At 49.0% G+C, this 18,766-nt stretch overlaps 1 protein-coding gene across 1 annotated transcript; it reads left to right on the top strand.

Annotated features, from left to right (window-relative positions):
- Positions 1–16,260: 16,260 nt before the first annotated feature.
- On the top strand, positions 16,261–17,415 carry LOC311225698 (G-protein coupled receptor 151; the record flags this gene model as incomplete). Its single annotated transcript, XM_084311095.1, has 1 exon — positions 16,261–17,415. One exon carries the CDS (start codon positions 16,261–16,263, stop codon positions 17,413–17,415), a length of 1,155 nt encoding a protein of 384 aa, XP_084167221.1.
- Positions 17,416–18,766: the final 1,351 nt, after the last annotated feature.

Raw genomic sequence — 18,766 nt, 5'->3', positions numbered from 1 at the left:
GTCCTCTCCAGGGGGGGGGGTTCCAACACACGGCAGTGTCGGGGGTCTTTATCCATGGAATAATCAATGTGTACAAAGCATAATCCGTGCCTGGGAAGGCGGGCTGTCGTCGGTAGAATAATCCGGTATACAGGTCCACTCGCTCGTCGGCTCTGGGGCTCCTCGGGTGCAGCTTCACGTGGGGTCAACCACCCTGGGTAAGCAGCCAGTTCTCTGCCCGAAACGATGGGGTACTGACTACGGTAGTATTCTCACCGCACGAAGCACTATATATTAACAGACTATTATTAGCTTAATAGACTACGTCCAACTCGACGATATAGTGCCAAATATGACTATTCAAATATTAATATACACGATGTCTCAATACCGATGGAGGCCGAACTTGACCTTACTCCCACACGTGGCGTCGCGGGGAGGCTTTACGTCTGTGACTCTATTGGAGGGTAAGAAACTGGACTGAAAAGAAAGTCCTACTTTAGTAGCGCAGTATATATACGCACTATGAACAAATAGTCCCATTAGTGGTGCGGTAGTCAGATTCCTACGCGGAACTAGGACTTGTTCGTACATGTGGAGCGGTACGTTTGAACTGGGTCTGAGGGGTATGGCAGCCTGGCACCAAGGTCTCGACCAATAGTAGAATGGAGACTATTATGGGATGTTCAGTAGGCTAGAATGGATATTCAATGCATATTGTACAAGGAATATACAAGGGATATCAGGGAATATTAGAGAATATACAAATACAATTAAATATATATATATAAATAAATATATATATTCGGTTTAATCTGGCCCTTCACAACAGCCACCCCCTGATTGGTCCCAGACCTAATCAGTTAAACAGAGACAGATTAATTGCGTTGTCTATTTACACATAAGGGTTTGCTGTAGGGGTCAGTCAACTTCACAAAGTCATAGGGTTGTAGGGTCATGGTCATCATCGATTGTGTCTGGGAGTCGAGGCAGTTCTATGAGCCTCGCCACGGGACGGGTGTAAGTGCGACCCTGGATGAGCACTTCAGCTGCTCGGACCTTGCCGTCGGCACCGGTGATCACTTTGCTTACGCGGCCGGCCGGCCACATAGCTCTGGGCAGTGATTGATCAATAATCATGACGACTGTTCCTTCTGTCAAATTGTCTCTCTCCTTTACCCACTTCTGGCGGGTCTGTAGAGACGGTAGGTAGTGCAGTAGGAAACTGTTCCAAAACTTGTCGGCTAATACTTGGCTGTACCTCCACATTCGTCGGCCGTTCGCTTCTTCAGGCCGGTACATTGTCTGGGGTAATGCAGGATCTAGCCGCCCCATCAGGAGTGTGTTGGGGGTAACTGGGTCGATATCCGCCACATCACTGGAGACATATCCGAGGGGCTTCGAGTTAAGTACTCCCTCAATCTCCGTGAGGACTGTCATTAGGACTTCTTCCGCCACAGTCTGGGCCCCAAGTACTGCGTACAGGCCTGTCTTTATGGAGCGCACTTCTCGTTCCCAAGTGCCACCGAAGTGGGGTGCGTTTGGGGGGTTGAATTGGAAATCAACCTGTGCTGGAGCGAGGTGGGTCTTAAGTTCTGGGCCCATAGCTTGGAAGCTCTCTCTCAGCTCTCTTTCGCCGCCTTTGAAGTTTGTCCCATGATCGGACAATAGGGTAGACGGTCTTCCTTTCCGTGATGTGAATCTACGGAAGGCCATAAGGAATGAGTCTGTGCTCATGGTCGGGAGAAGCTCGATGTGTATCGCTCTGGTGGTCATGCATTTGAATACAATACCCCACCGCTTCTCGGTTCCTCTTCCTTTCTTTATGTGCAGCGGGCCAAAGCAGTCCATACCCGTTGAGTGGAATGGCTTGTCACCGATTCGGAGGCGACATGGAGGAAGGTCAGCCATCCTTGGTATGCTGGGCTGCGCGCGCCACTTGCGGCAGTCTAGACATGTTCGCTGGAAGCGTCGTACCGCCTCTCTTCCTTGTAGGATCCAGTAACGACGTCTGATTTCCGCGAAGACTCTTTCTGCTCCTGCGTGATGTACATCCTCATCGTATTTCTTTATAATCAGCTCTGTGACCTTGTGTCGGCTGTTCAATACGATCGGGTATTTAATGTCATCCGGTAGATTGGGGGCTCTGCGTAGGCGACCACCCACTCTGATGAGGGTATGAGCGTCGCTCTCGGGGGCCAGATGAATTAATCTGCTGTCGGATGGGACGGGCTTTCCTCCCTGTAGACAGGCCAATTCATCGGGGAACGAGTCTCTCTGGGCTCGCTGCAGTAGAAGCAATTCTGCTTCCTCGTAGTTAGCTGCTGACATATCAGCGGGGGACTTGCACTCCGGGTGGTACCGCAGGAATGTTCTTTGTTGTGCACTCTCTATGGACGTGCAATCGTCTATGTTAGGGTCGGTGGAGGCTACGGTGCTCAATCCACAGAACACAGACTTCTTATTTTCCACCTCCTCTGGACTTGCTTCCCTCGGGATAGGCATGGGCCACTGTCCTTCCGGGAGTCTTAGGAATGCGGGGCCGTCACTGTAGACATTGCGACGGGTGAGGTCATCCAGGGGCATCCCCCGGGTGATGACGTCAGCTGGGTTCTGTTTTGTATCAACGTAGCGCCACTCTGTTTCTCCGGTTAACTCTTCGGTTAAGTCTTGAATCTCGGTGACTCTGACTCCCACGAAGACTTTGTACTTGCATGAGTCCGATTTGATCCAGGCGAGTACCGTCGTGGAATCTGACCACAGGATTGTTCTAGACACCGGTATGGTGAGCTCACGTTGGATGAGCGTGGCTAGGTGCGCTCCGGCTAGGGCTGCGCAGAGCTCTAGACGTGGGATAGATTGTTGCTTGCGTGGGGCTATTCTCGAGCGGGCGAGGACAAATGCTGTGTAGATCTCTCCCCCCTGGTCTTGGGCCCGCAAGTAGGCTACTGATCCGTATGCGACCTCTGAGGCGTCACTGAAGACGTGTAAGTCCATTTTACATGTCTCTGGCCCCACCGTGGGTGGGAAGTAGCTTCGGCGTATATTAACGCCTGGGAGTGAGTGGAGCTCCATCTCCCACTCTCTCCAGGTGGATGCAAGGTGTGCGGGAATGGGGTCGTCCCAGCCCTGGTCCTTGTCCCACAATGCTCGTACAATCATTTTTGCCCTGGTGGTGTACGGTAGAATACATCCTAGCGGGTCATATTGTCGGGCGAGTGTTGTGTACACACTCCGTCTGGTGGTCGGCGCCGCCGCCGGCCTTCCCTGCTCCGTAGTCAGGGGCTTGTGTCTGTAGTGAAGCGAATCTGTTTTGAATCGCCACACCAATCCCAGGGTCATCTCCTGGGCTTCTCCCGGGATTGTAGCCATCCAGGTCTCGCTGCTGGCTGCCTTGTCCTCGGAGGAGAGGCTGCGCAGTACTTGCGGATCGCTGCTGGCCCACTGCCTGAGATCAAAGCCGCCTTTGATCAATGAGGCGCAGAGTTTAATCAGGAGAGCCTCGGCTTCTTCTTGGGTTGAAAGGCTTTGTAGACAGTTGTCTACGTAGAAGCTGTTCTTTACGCTGTGTCGGACCTCTTCGTCCGCTGCTGGGTCCTCTGCTACATGTTTCTGTAGTGCAAATGTAGCACAGCAGGGGCTGCACGTCGTTCCGAAGGGGAGGACTTCCCATTGGTAGATGGCTGGGTGCTCATCTCCTGGCTTCTCTCTCCATAGGAACCGTAACAGGGGCTTGTCCGCCTCTACTAATCTCACCTGCAGGAACATTCCTTTAATGTCCCCGCTGATGGCCACCTTTTCCTGGCGGAAGCGGAGTAGAACGCAGAGTAGGGAGGGGCCGAGTGTGGGACCGGGCAGTAACTCTTTATTCAGATTTTGGGATCCGATCTGGTAGCTGCAGTTAAATACTATGCGGTCTTTACCGTTGTGATGGACCTTGTGGTGAGGCACGTACCACGATTCAGTGGTCTGGTCAGCCTCTTTAATGTCCATCTTTGTGACGTGTCCCGCTGTGATGAGCTTCTCAATCTCAGCGCGGTATACACTCTCTTGGGCGGGGTTCTTGGCTAAGCGCCGCTCCGTGTTCAGCAGGTACCGCTCTGTGGCGTCTGTCTTGGCGTGGAAAGTAGGCATTCCCTCTCGCCGCAGGAGTGGCGTGGCGTATCTCAGCACGCCGTTGACCGGGACTCTCTTGGTCCCTGTCTCGAGGAGGTGAATGGCGTAAATGTCATCTTTAGAGCGAATGTCTTTCTTTCCGTTCTTAAAGGGCATTTGTTCCAAGGTCCATAGCCGCTCTACGTGTTGCAGGAGTGCGGTTTCTCCCTCTGTGACTCGGGAGTGGAGACATCTAGTGGCTGTACTTCGGTTGAGAGATTTGGCGAGCGGGCCTTGGAGAGTCCATCCCAAACGGGTCTCGACTGCTGCAGGACAGCCTCGGGGTCCGGTATGAACCCGGTCTATCGGGACAATGAGGTCTGCATGGTCGGAGCCTATCAACAGGGTCGGCATAGCATTGTCTATGAGCGGGATCGGTAACTTGCGCAGATGTACATATTTCTCCATCAGCTTGGCGACGGGGTATGTGTACCGCGACAGTCCTATTTCTTGGCTGGTGAAAGCGTCTGCAATCTGGTACCGTCGCTCAGGCTGGCCGCTTGCTGCGATAGAGAATGAGACATTCTCGCCCTTTATCGTCTTCAAATCTCGTCTTATTGTCCGAATTGTCATTTGGGTTTCGCTTCCCCGCAGCCCTAGCTGGGCCGCAGCGGAGGCGAGCAGCAGGGTCTTCTCTGACCCGTCATCGAGGACGGCGTAAGTGTCCAGGACTTTATTCTGGTAGCTTAGTGTCACACGCACTACTTTTAGGAGTACTCGGGCTCCACTGCTGCTGGCGGGATCGATGTACATGACGCTCGCTTTGCGGCTGGATGGTGCGGGTGAAGGGCGCCGTCTGTTACTGTCGTGAAGTATGTCCAGATGGGCTCCATCGCACTTGGTGCACCTTTTCTTTAAGCGGCATTCGGCTGCCATGTGTGAGCGCGCACAGCGAAAACAGCGCTTGTTGGACTTTATCCATTGACTTGCTTCCTCCGCGTTCAGCTTGGGGAAGGAGTCACATTGCGCTAGCCAGTGTTCTTTCTCACAGTAGGGGCACACTATCTTCCACTTCTCCGTTCTGGAGGGGGTACTGTGGCTCCTGCTGCTCGGTACTGACTCCGATTGGTGCATCACAGTCACCGATCTTCTTCCATCATTTAGTCGTCTGGTTCCTTCTCTGGAGCCAGGGGTGCTCCGTCCGAATGTATCTAGCCATAGGCTGCTGACTTCTCTCGCCAGGAAGTCTGCTAGATCGAGGAGGTTCGGTTCGGGGCCATTCGGGTCTCTGTGGTCCCTCTGCCGCCTAAAGCGCTCCTGACGAGCGGGCGGCAGCTTCTCCAGAATCCTTTCCACATTCGAGTTGGCGTAAAGTTCATGCCTCCCCTTCTCTCCTTGCGCTCCCAACATCCCTACCAGGGACTGCACTCTGATGGACAGGTCGTCCAGTGCTCGATTGTCTATTGCTGGGGGTAAGCGGTCGATGTGTCGGATCTCCTGGATCACGTAATCCCATATGCGCCCATACCTCTGGTCCAATGCTACCAGCGCTGCTGTGTATGGGGTGGTGGAAGTCGCGTAGGCGAGCGCTATATTATGTGCGCGGGGCACCTTTAAGTGCTTCAGTAGGATGGCGTATTTGTGGCGTTCATCCAATACATCCACCAACATGGTCTCCAGACACATGCGGAGTTCTGTATACTGGGCCCGGTTCTCTTGGGTGAAGTCGGGTACCATAGGCGTGCCAATGTATGACGCTGACTGTGGATACATCGGCGAGCGTTGGGGGAGAGGCCTCCTAGGCGAGTCTCCTCCCGCTCCTTGGTATGGGCTGGTACCGGCAGTGTACCATGGCCCGCTTGTCCAGGTGCTGTTCCTCGGTGCGGGTCGTGCGTCGTGCTCACCCGTGTATAGAGTCGGGGGTCTGTAGCGCAGCTCCGCGGGAGTATAGCCTGGGCTGTACCGGACCTCCTGGTCCGGTAGAGTACTGTGCTGTCTTCGGGCGTGGTTCTCCTCCTCTTCCTGGTCGTCTTCAGTTAGGTCATCCAGTGCTTGTAGTCTCTGGTTTAGCCTCTCCACAGGATATGCTGCTCCTTCCCGGTTGCTAGGTCTCGCTTGGACCGGTGGGGGGAGGTGGTCTGTGGGGGGTATAGACCTCGTCTGTTGGTCAAGTTCAGGGTTGTTTACTCGGCTAGGGGATGCCGCCCTGGAGGTGTGTCTAGACGAGTTCCTGGAGCCTCTGGCGGAGGGAGAGGGTGTTGTCCGTCTGATCAGCTGTTCTATTAGTTGCGACTGCTGTCTGTCGCGCGCTGCGTCCCGTTGAGCACCGGCTCGTTCTCGGGCCACATTCTCTTCCATCTGAATGCGTCTTATTTCTAGACGTATCTGCTCGTGTTCGCTTCGCTGCTGGATCTGCAGTCGGTCGCGTTCAGCAGCGGCGTTCAGGCTGATGAGGAAGGCCTGCTGTAGGGTCCTCTCTGCCTCGCTGGGAGAAGGCGGTTGTATAGGGGAGCCTTCCCTCGGGGTACTCCTTGCGGAGCCTTGGAGCTCTATCTCCACGGTGCTCTCCCCGTCTTCTTCCGTGCCGAGTTCTCTCTCGGTAGCGTTGTATTCCTCCCGGGACTCATCGGGGACTACTTCTTCACTACTGGCGGGGTGTGAAGTCATGTCTGGTTCCCACTGGTCCCCACCGTGAACTTGGTCAGTTACATTAGAGCCCGTAGGGGCCTCTATGGTCGGGGTAGTCTGGGCGTTGGGGTTAGACATACTTTTACTTTCTAGTTTTACCGCGTTTACTGTTAGTAGAAGACTAGGTTGTTGACTGACAGCGTAGGCCTCTAAGTACTGAGGGAGCCGTCGTTCGCGCTGCGGGCGTTGGTTAGGAGGATCGTTTCGTGGAGTGTTCATCATAGGCCATTTCAATATTAATAACACTATATTAATATTACACTAATTACCATCCGGCTCGAAGGACCAATTGTAACTGAGGGGTACAATTCCCTGACTGTATTACTAGATATGATACTTACTACCACTACCTTTGTACTTAATATTCGGCCACCCAGTACACGGCATAAATATATTATGATGAACACTGTCACGTAGATGAAACGGATCCAACACAAATGTACGAATTAGAAATAGGTCTTTATTTCTACACAGCGATGGTGTGTAGAGCAAGCACTTAATCAAATCAATCACATTTATGAATGGAATTAGTATGCACTTTTATGGCAAGAGTATTCGTCGGTATATCAATAGAGAATGTCCAATCTCTGAAGGCGCAGGTGGTACATATACGACCTGGAATAGTTTAAGGAATAACAGCAATGATACTTTAATGATTATATACTGGATACACTAGAGGGGGTTAATCCGGTCGCTTGTAAGCCAACAGGAGTAGGAAGGGGGGGGGGGGGTAGAATCCGACTGCCTCATCCGGCCAAGGGTATCCCAGGTGAACCCACTGTAGTGCCGTTCAATGCGCCGGCGATCCTTGGACCACAGATGAAAGCAGGTGGACTCTTTGTGGGCCGGCGTCATCCGGTCCACGGAGGAGAGACGTGAAGCGACCTCGTCTTGCAGAGCGTCTCCTCACCTTGCGTCCTCTCCAGGGGGGGGGGGTTCCAACACACGGCAGTGTCGGGGGTCTTTATCCATGGAATAATCAATGTGTACAAAGCATAATCCGTGCCTGGGAAGGCGGGCTGTCGTCGGTAGAATAATCCGGTATACAGGTCCACTCGCTCGTCGGCTCTGGGGCTCCTCGGGTGCAGCTTCACGTGGGGTCAACCACCCTGGGTAAGCAGCCAGTTCTCTGCCCGAAACGATGGGGTACTGACTACGGTAGTATTCTCACCGCACGAAGCACTATATATTAACAGACTATTATTAGCTTAATAGACTACGTCCAACTCGACGATATAGTGCCAAATATGACTATTCAAAATATTAATATACACAATGTTTCAATACCGATGGAGGCCGAACTTGACCTTACTCCCACACGTGGCGTCGCGGGGAGGCTTTACGTCTGTGACTCTATTGGAGGGTAAGAAACTGGACTGAAAAGAAAGTCCTACTTTAGTAGCGCAGTATATATACGCACTATGAACAAATAGTCCCATTAGTGGTGCGGTAGTCAGATTCCTACGCGGAACTAGGACTTGTTCGTACATGTGGAGCGGTACGTTTGAACTGGGTCTGAGGGGTATGGCAGCCTGGCACCAAGGTCTCGACCAATAGTAGAATGGAGACTATTATGGGATGTTCAGTAGGCTAGAATGGATATTCAATGCATATTGTACAAGGAATATACAAGGGATATCAGGGAATATTAGAGAATATACAAATACAATTAAATATATATATATAAATAAATATATATATTCGGTTTAATCTGGCCCTTCACAACAGTGATGACTAATGGGGATCCTAATAAACATAAACATACTTTACTATGGAGACTGTAGGATATTTAGCAATAAAAGAAAAGAAACATTGGATCGGCTTGAAACGAAAAATGTCTTGGTATTTATAAATCTGCTCGAAACGATGAATAAAACGTAGATCTTTAAGTAAATAATTTACTTGCATACATTTAGCCATTTCACCCCTTTTGTTGTGCCATGGAACAGTCAGTTCCAGGGGAGCTGCTCAGCTACATCAAGCAAACTGGATAATAATTCATAGATAATAGCAAAGTTATGGTTTTTGGGGTTTTATTCATATTTTTAGTAGCAGACTCTACTAAAAGAAGAATTGGCATCGGCCGATTCCTGAGCTCACAAGAACGATAATTCGATAAACAATCGTTTAAATAGACACATCTTGCATTTGTGTGCTTGCTTTTATCTCTCCCTCTGTGTGTGTGTGTGTGTGTGTGTGTGTGTGTGTGTGTGTGTGTGTGTGTGTGTGTGTGTGTGTGCACTTTTTTGTTTATCGTTCTTGTGAACTCCGATTAAATGCACATTATCTCAAAATGTCAAATATCGGCCTGATTACGTAATCGGTCTATCGCTAAAAGTAACACATCAGACCAATGACTTGTACCTGCATTATGCCCAGAGGTCATAGGTTGCATCGTATTGTCTGTGCAATACACCAAGCTAACTTGGCACAGTGTTTAATGAGAGATAGTAGTGGATTCAATACACCAAGCTAACTTGGCACAATGTTTAATGAGAGACAGTAGTGGATTCAATACACCACGCTAACTTGGCACAGTGTGTAATGAGAGATAGTAGTGGATTCAATACACCAAGCTAACTTGGCACAATGTTTAATGAGAGACAGCAGTGGATTCAATACACCAAGCTAACTTGACACAGTGTTTAATGATAGTAGTAGATTCAATACACCAAGCTAACTTAGATAGATAGATAGATAGATAGATAGATAGATAGATAGATAGATAGATAGATAGATAGATAGATAGATAGATAGATAGATAGATAGATAGATAGATAGATAGATAGATAGATAGATAGATAGATAGATAGATAGATAGATAGATAGATAGATAGATAGATAGATAGATAGATAGATAGATAGATAGATAGATAGATAGATAGATAGATAGATAGATAGATAGATAGATAGATAGATAGATAGATAGATAGATAGATAGATAGATAGATAGATAGATAGATAGATAGATAGATACTTTATTAATCCCCTTTGCGAAATTCAGGGTATCTCGCAGCTCACATAGTATACAGACATTGACCGTTCCCATACAGTTATTACACGTTATGTCTGCATCATGAATTAAAAATAAGTACATGATCAAATTCAATTGAATCATACCCATCAATATTAAATATGAGCGTGATTAGATAAAAGCAGGTGTATAAAAACAGTGTATAAAAACAGGTGTAAAAACAGATGTAAAAAACAGATGTAAAAAAACAGGTGTAAAAACAGGTGTAAAAACAGGTGTGTGGGTCAGAGGTCAGGTCCCCCGCACTATAATACGCTGTTGTACAGTCTGATGGCTGTGGGGACAAAGGACCTCCTGTGCCGCTCAGTCCGTGAGTGCAGGGAGATGAGCCGTCCGCTGCGACTGCTGCTCTGCCCCACCAGGGTGTGGTGGAGAGGGTGGTTGGTATTGCCCATGATGGCCAGCAGCTTGCTCTGAGTGCGGCTCTCCACCACGGTCCCCAGTGGGTCCAGTCTCCTCCCTACCACTGAGCCAGCCTTCTTGACCAGCTTATCCAGCCGTCTGGTATCCCTGGCCGTGGTATTACCACCCCAACAGACAGCGGCGTAGAGGAGCACACTTGACACCACTGCCTGATAGAACATAAACAACATTTCCCCACACACATTAAAAGACCTGAGCCTCCTAAGGAAGAACAGCCTGCTCTGTCCTTTCTTGTAAAGCGCTTCCGCGTTAGCAGCCCAGGCCAGCTTATCGTCCAGGTGCACGCCTAAATATTTGTATGTCTGCACCGTCGCAATGTTGTTTCCTCGTATGCTGACTGGTTGCAGAGGTGGTTTCGACCTGCGGAAATCCAGTACCATCTCCTTGGTCTTTTTTGCGTTCAGGAGAAGGCCGTTCCGTTCGCTCCAGTCGCTGAAGGCTCCCACCTGGTCCCTGTACTCTCCCTCCTGTCCCTTCCTCACACACGCCACAATCGCTGTGTCGTCCGAGTATTTTTGGACGTGGCAAGACTCAGAGTTGTAGTTGAAGTCTGCCGTGTAGAGGGTGAACAGGAACGGAGCGAGAACAGTCCCCTGTGGAGCCCCAGTGCTGCTGACCACTGTCTCCGAGACACAGTTGCCCATTTTGACAAACTGTGGTCGGTCTGTCAGGTAATCTGTGATCCAGGAAGTGAAGGAGGGGTCCACCCCCATCTTCCTGAGCTTGTCTTTAAGTATGGGAGGTTGAGAGGGCGGCTAGGTGGTGTAGTGGGCAAGGCACTCGCCACCAGTGTGGAGACGCTAGGATTCGCGTGTTCGAATCCAGCTCTCCACATTGTTTTCAGTTTAGCTGGTCGTCCGCAGTAATACACATTGGCCGTATTACGGGGAGGGAAAACTGAAGGGTGGGGATCGAACGTTGTGAACAAGCGACTCCTACAAGTCGGTTGGTGCGCCTGCGCAGTAGAATCAGGAAGTGTCGGGGGCAGCGTGAGCCTCCCACGCGTTACTCCTCGACACTGAGAGATCGAGCTGCGCAGGTGAAAAGATGCGACTGCTGTTACCTCAAGTACCGGAGGGGACTTGTGCTATGTATGACTTAGTCCACATTGCAGCCGGCTTGTGGGAGGCAAGAAACAGCGTTCGTGACAGGGGAGGGTTGAATTGGATGATACGAAATTGGGATGGGAGAAAATATAGAAAAATGGGAGAAAAAGTGGATCAAAAAAAAAATATGGGAGGTTGAATAGTATTAAAAGCGCTCGAAAAATCAAAAAACATAATCCTCACATAACTCCCCGGCTCATCCAGGTAGGAGTAGGCCTGATGGAGCATGTAGAGGGCCGCGTCGTCCACCCCGATGCTCTCCCGATACCCAAACTGCAGGGGGTCAAGGGCGTGTTCAGTCTGTGGCCTCAGATGGTGTAGGAGCAGCCTCTCCAGTGTCTTCATGATGTGTGACGTGAGGGCCACCGGTCTGTAGTCGTTGAGCTCGGCCGGGCGCCCAGCTTTAGGTACCGGCACAAGACATGATGTTTTCCACAGGACCGGCACCCTCATGTCCCGCAGGCTCATATTGAAGAGCTTCTGGAGCGGCTCAGCCAGTTGGTCTGCACAGAGCTTCAGCAGCCTCGAACACACGCCATCCGGGCCAGCCGCCTTTCCTGGACGCAGTTTCCTAAGTTCCGCCCTCACCTCATCTACTGTGAGGGACAAGGGGGGGGGGGCTGGGTGACACAGGGGGGGGGGGGGGGGGGCAGGTGACAGGGGGGGGGGGGACTAGGTCACTGGGGGGGGCTAGGTGACAGGGGGTGGGGCCAGGGAGCGGAACTGCAGAGTTGTGGTTGCAGCAGTGAGGAGGAGATGGTGCAGGGGGAGGAGCTGCAGCTGGAGAGGTGGGAGGGGGTGTTGGTGTGGCCTGGTCAACAGGGGCAGAGCGAGCCCTGGCTGCCGTGTCAAACCGGTTGTAGAATTGGTTAAACTCGTTGGCCTTGTCCACATCACCCTCTGCCTGGCAGTTTACCTGCTTATAGCCGGTGATGGTTTTCATTCCCCTCCACACCTCTCTGGTGTTGTTGTGCTGCAGCTTCCTCTCCACCTTCCTCTTATAGTCCTCCTTGGCCTGCTTCAGACTCCTCTTTAATTCCCGTTGCACCTGCTTGCGCCTCTCTATGTCATCCTTCCTGAATGCCGCCTTTTTCTCATTAACAAGCCTCTTAAGGTCAGCGGTGATCCAGGGCTTGTTGTTTGAAAAACAGCGCACAGTCCTTGCTGGTACAATCATGTCCCTGCAGAAGGTCAGGTAACTGGTGATACAGTCAGCCTTCCTGTCAGTGTCCAAGGTCCCCATATTCCCGTCTGTGTCCTGCAATACATCCCAGTCTGTACACTCATAGCAGGCTCTCAGGGACTCACTGGCCTCTGGTGTCCATTTTCTAAATGTCCGAGTGGTTACAGGTTGCCTCTGCACACAGGGTTTGTAGCAGGGCTGAAGGTGAACCAAATTGTGATCTGATCTGCCAATTGGTGGGAGTGCTGTGGCAGTATATGCTTCCCTGGCATTTGCATACAGTAGATCTAGTGTGTTGTTCTCTCTTGTGGGGCAGTTAACATATTGTACAAAGCCAGTTAGATGGGAGGCAAGGCTGACATGGTTAAAGTCACCTGAGATCAGGATGAATGCATCAGGATGCTGAGTCTGAAATCTCGCGACAGAACTTGGCACAATGTTTAATGAGAGACAGTAGAGGATTCAATACACCAAGCTAACTTGGCACAATGTTTAATGAGAGACAGTAGAGGATTCAATACACCAAGCTAACTTGGCACAATGTTTAATGATAGTAGTAGATTCAATACACCAAGCTAACTTGACACAGTGTTTAATGATAGTAGTAGATTCAATACACCAAGCTAACTTGGCACAGTGTGTAATGATAGTAGTGGATTCAATACACCAAGCTAACTTGGCACAGTGTGTAATGATAGTAGTGGATTCAATACACCAAGCTAACTTGGCACAGTGTGTAATGATAGTAGTGGATTCAATACACCACGCTAACTTGGCACAATGTTTAATGAGAGACAGTAGTGGATGCAATACACCAAGCTAACTTGACACAGTGTTTAATGAGAGACAGTAGTGGATTCGTGGGACAAAATCTCAGCTCTGTCACATTGTTGTCTCCTCTAACATTAGTCACTTGGTAGATGATATGAGCTGCAGGCTGAGTGCAATGAGAGTGAACTATTTAAAATAAGTGAACTGCAGAGACAGAGTGCTGATCTACTTAAGCAAACAGAGACGATGCAGACAGACAATAACATTAGTTATTAAAGTTAAATAAATTTTTATTTAAGTATCATTTGTTATCATTATTAAATTGTATTATTTTATCAGATGCAAAAAAAGACAACAACATATCTGCATCATCGGCCATCAGCCGCCCTGCTCTCTGGATATTGGCATCAACCATTGAAAATATCAGTCGACCACTTTAACAGGTAAGATGGTGGCACACTTACAGTATATGGTGACAATTCCTGAAAAGGAGCAAACGCATTAGAAGTGTATATAAACGCTCTGGCTATTAGCCTCGCACAGTCCACAACATGGCAATCGTTGTTGATCGCTGCGAGCATGATTGAATGAAGACGGCGCCCCTTTTCCCTCAACCATCATGCTTCTCTCTCCCTCTCCCTCTCCCTCTCCCTCTCTCACTATATAGATAGTTATTAATATTGTTGTTGTATTGTATAGAGGTGTGTGCATTGAGATGTCTGTGGAGTCTCGACAACATTGAAAATGAGGGTGACCTCAATTGTAATCTCGAGAATAAATAAAGGTTATGATGACATGACTGAATGAAGACGGTACCCCCTTTTCCCTCAACCATCATGCTTCTCTCTCTCTCTTTCTCTCTCTCTGTAATATAGGCGACATAATTGCCTTGGTCTGTCGTACTGATAACAATCAACCGTGCTGCTGTTCACTTATTACTTACTACATCTGGGTCTTATGGGTCAGTTTGAATCCCTCCGTAACCATCGAGGTTACGTCTCCTTCTGCTTTATAGTTCATCACACCTTCCCTCAACCACCCCATACTGTTAGTGGCTCCGGTCTCCTAGCAACAGGGCCTCTTGGAGGAGGTGACAGCGTTTGAGTGGGCACCCTTGCCTTGCCACACACCTCACAACTGCCCCCCCCCCCCCATCCACCACCCTCCCTCCCTCCCTCCGCCCATCCCCCCGGCGCTCTTTCAAAACAACACATCTCACCCCATGTCAGAATCCACTTAACGCTCACAGTCAACGCAGAAAACGTCAAAGGACACATGGGATGGTACTGTGCGCCGTACACATAGTGGTCGTGACGGGAATAATAACCTATTTCAATGCTCACCTGCTATTCTGTCTCCAAATATAAATAACTAGAAACATTGAACGCCATATATAAGTGGAGAGACCTTCGGTTTAAAAGGAATATGAATGAATGAATGAATGAATGAATGAATGAAAACTTTATTTAACAGATTGCAGAATGGGTACAATACAGTACGGCTCAATACATACAATTGTTAAGGGGATGCAGACCTGAGAAAGACGTTTGTCTTGTTTCCATCAGGGTCCCCCATTTTCAATTCATATAGACATTTATGACATACACAACATACATGACATTTATGGCATAGGGACATATAGGTATTTGGTACTGATACATTTGTGACATAAGCGGTATTCAAATATACAGTACTGTTACCCCTAGATCCTGACAGAGTATATACATGCGGTGGGGAGGGGACTGTACATTAGGAGGGGGTGGGTGGGTGGGAGGGAAATATACATACGGCGGGGAGGGAATATATACATGCGGTGGGGAGGAGACTGTCTATTAGGAGGTGGTGGGGGTTTTGGGCATTTACGTGGCCAGTTTCGAATTGCAGCCTCCCGTAGGTGCTCTTTAAGAGCGGTTTTGAATGTGGGCAGGGATTCACATTCCTTTACAGCTTTGGGTAGGGCGTTCCACATTGTTGTGGCATAATTGCGAAACGTGTTTAGTCCCTTGTTTGAGCCGAATCTGGGTTTAACATGATTTGTTGAGCTTCCTCTGGTGTAGTGGTTGTGGTATTCACTGACCTTTGGGAAGTATTTTGACATGTACATGGGCACCCCGGTCGGTCGTATAGTGTATCTTGTAACCTATGCTTGTATACAGTACCTGGCTGTATATACACAAAGCATGCCGTTTAATCACCACAGTGCACTCCAACGGTTATGCACAAGGCTGCCTTTTTTAAATTTACGTTCAGGACACATTCAAACTGTTTGAATGAATAGGCCATCCATTCTTCATTCATTGCACATGCATGCACATGCACACACACTCACTTTAAACATTCACCTTAACATTCACTTAGACACTTTAAACACTTTTTAACACTACACCTATTTTATACATTTATTACTAAAATATTTGTACTACATCTCTACCTCTTTTTTTGCATTTTTGCATTTGTTGCATTTTGTACTTTAGTTTTGTATATTGTATATTTGTATAGTGTTTGGTCTTTATTCGTTTAACTTTTTTTTTTACTGTATGAAACACAATCTCAGGAGGCTCATCATTGCAGAACCAAGCATGTGACAAATAAAACAAAACTCGAACTTGAAACTATATCAGGCATTTTGATATCCATGCCATGTTTATCAATAAAATATGTTTCTCCAAGGTTTTTGGAGTGCACGCCCCATCATGCTGCCTTCACATATGGGTTGGCTGTGTAGCCTCGAGCATCGGAGATAAAAAATGACGTGAGTGGCTGACGATGGTACAGTAACTGGCAGCATAGCTGTAACCCGACAGACCCCGACAGTCTCTGCCACTTGCCGACGCTGTCACTCTATTAGCCGCTTCAGCACCACAGTGTGAGTGGACAGCTCCCTCCGCCTTTCTCCTCCCGAGACGTTTATCTGGCGAAAAAGAGGAAAAAAATAACTTTTTTTTCTACTCGAAGTCGAGTAAGTAAACTCAAGAGGGAAAATGAATATCGAAAGACCGAAAAATGTCTCGTTTTTCGATTATGTCGGTGGAGTTCAACTTCTCCAAGGAGAGGACACCAGGACGGCTCTGCCCGTGATTCTGATCGGGATCTGCGCGTCCGGAGCCGTCGGGAATATACTCGTTTTGCTGATTTTCACGTGCGACTTCAGGAACGGGAGGGGGTCAGAAGTCAAGGCGCTCCTCGGCTCTCTGGTCTCGACGGATTTGATGATCTTGTTGCTGTGCGCCCCGGTGCGCGCCGTCACCTACTACGCGCAGACGTGGACCCTCGGGAGTTTCGTCTGCAGGACGGCGGACTGGCTGCAGCACTCCTGTGTGGTCGCCAAAACTTTAATCCTCGCAGCCTCCACCGTGGCAAAGCACAACTTGGTGTCCAGCACCGCCAAAGGTCCCCATTTCAGCCCCAAACGGATCCACGGAGCCCTTGCGCTCGTGTTGATAGTGTCCATGATCTTTCCCATTCCCCAGATGCAATTCGCCGCTTTTCTGCCAAACCGTGACGCCTTTATTTGCGTTTCTGAAATACCAGTGTGCGCCTCTGATTTCATGAACGTGTTCTACAAGATCTACCCGACCGCCGCCTATGCGCTCCCGGCCGTCTTCACTCTTTCTTATTACACCAAGTCACTTTACGCCGCGGTGAACCACGCTGCACCCGGCCCCCAGCAGCAGCAGAGTAAAGTCACCCTGGTCTTACTCTGCGTAAGCGGTGCCAACGCTGTCATGCTCCTGCCCGAATGGGCCACCTTTACCTGGACGAGGCTCGGCTACAGTAAGCCCCCCGTCGGGTTGACCATCTTCTCGCAGGCGCTTCTTTACGCGTGCAGCGCTCTGTCTCCGGTCATTCTGATGACAATGTACGACGACGTGCGCCAGGGCCTGGTCACACTGTGGTGCCTGGCCACCTGCAGACCCGCTGCCAAGCAGCAGCAGCTGCACCCGACCGGCGGCAGCAAAGATCCAGCAGAGACGAAGAAGGAGAACGGAGGAGCCACCGATGCAGCCGAGGTCAACTCACAACAAGACGCGGGGAAGACCATTCCCGACGTGGAACACTTTTGGACAGGGCGCGAAGACACGGACGTCGTGGAAGAACAAGATCCAGTTCCGTGGGAAAGCGGGGAGAAAGTATAGTGGATCATATTCCCGGTGTGTTTTACATTTATCTGACGTGGTGGTTTACTTTTATAGCAGATTAATCTGACTTGTTTGTTTGGTTTATAGTTTATTGACCCATTTTAAGAGGTTGTTATTGATTATTCACTGTTGTGAGCATATAGTTTCATTAGATATATAGGGACTAACCTAAGCCTGTATGTGTCATGTTGTGTTGCTAATAGGCAGGTTATTGCCCATTTCTATACAGTTTGATTATTTGTTTCAGGCGAACGTATTTGGCAGCTGTACGCTATACTGTGTGAGTAGACTATATTTCGCAATAGCAACAAGAACTTTATAGTACATGCTTTTGTAGCCATTTGTTCAGGTAAATGTAAATATTTAGTACAACATCCAAACGGTCGTTGTGATTATGTGTGATACTACAAAATGTGGATATTAAAACATTTGCAATTATGGACATTTCTCCCTTTTCGTGCAGTATATAGGCCATGATGAATTCAATTTGTGTATTAAGCAGAGTAGATATAGTAAGTCAAGTTAATCTTCCTGTGTGGATGGGGAAAAAACGATTGAGCCAGCATGGCTCTCAATTTAATTCAAAGGGTTATGAGATGGCATGCAATGTAAATAAATAAATGAATGAAAATAATTAAATTGTTGTTTTTGTTATACAGTTGTGTGTGTGTGTGTGTGTGTGTGTGTGTGTGTGTGTGTGTGTGTGTGTGTGTGTGTGTGTGTGTGTGTGTGTGTGTGTGTGTGTGTGTCTGTGTGATATGGCGTAAGTGTGTCAGGCCAACAGTTCATGTTTTCCAGCATGTTCAGTGAATGACAGCAACAAAGTAGTCCTCACAGTGGGCATGTGCACAGATAGGGTCCTTAAGGGCTCTAGCCCCGCCCCTCTTTCTGTGTATCAGTGTATTTTGCGTGTTATTTTTTTTCCGTAGCCGCATTTCTGGCAGACGCTCTCTGATTGGCCACTGACTGACGCTCTCTGATTGGCCACTGACATGTTTGCCCAATCGCGTGACGAGCTGTGTCTTTGCCCATTTCCGCGTCAAACAGCCTGCAAACTACCTGGCGTTCTATCGTCACGCTCTAAGACAAACTCTAACCTTAACCAACTTCCAAAGAGTGCCTAAGCTTAACCAGTGTAGAAACAGGCGTTGGCCAATCAGAGAGAGTCTTGCCAGAAATGCGGCTACGAAAAAAAATAACGCGTATTTTGCGTATAGATGTCCGTTTACCATTATCTCCACATAAAGGAACACGCCAACATTATGGGAAATACACCGAAGATAGATACCAATGAAAGCTATCCGGCTGCAAGCTAGCCTAGCTTAGCACAAATTAATGGAAGCGGATA

Source organism: Notolepis coatsorum (genome assembly GCF_963971535.1).
Source record: "Notolepis coatsorum genome assembly, chromosome: 3".
Classification (NCBI taxonomy): Eukaryota; Metazoa; Chordata; class Actinopteri; order Aulopiformes; family Paralepididae; genus Notolepis; species Notolepis coatsorum.
The sequence above is the reverse complement of the archived record's forward strand: the minus strand, read 5'-3'. Positions and strand labels throughout refer to the sequence as shown.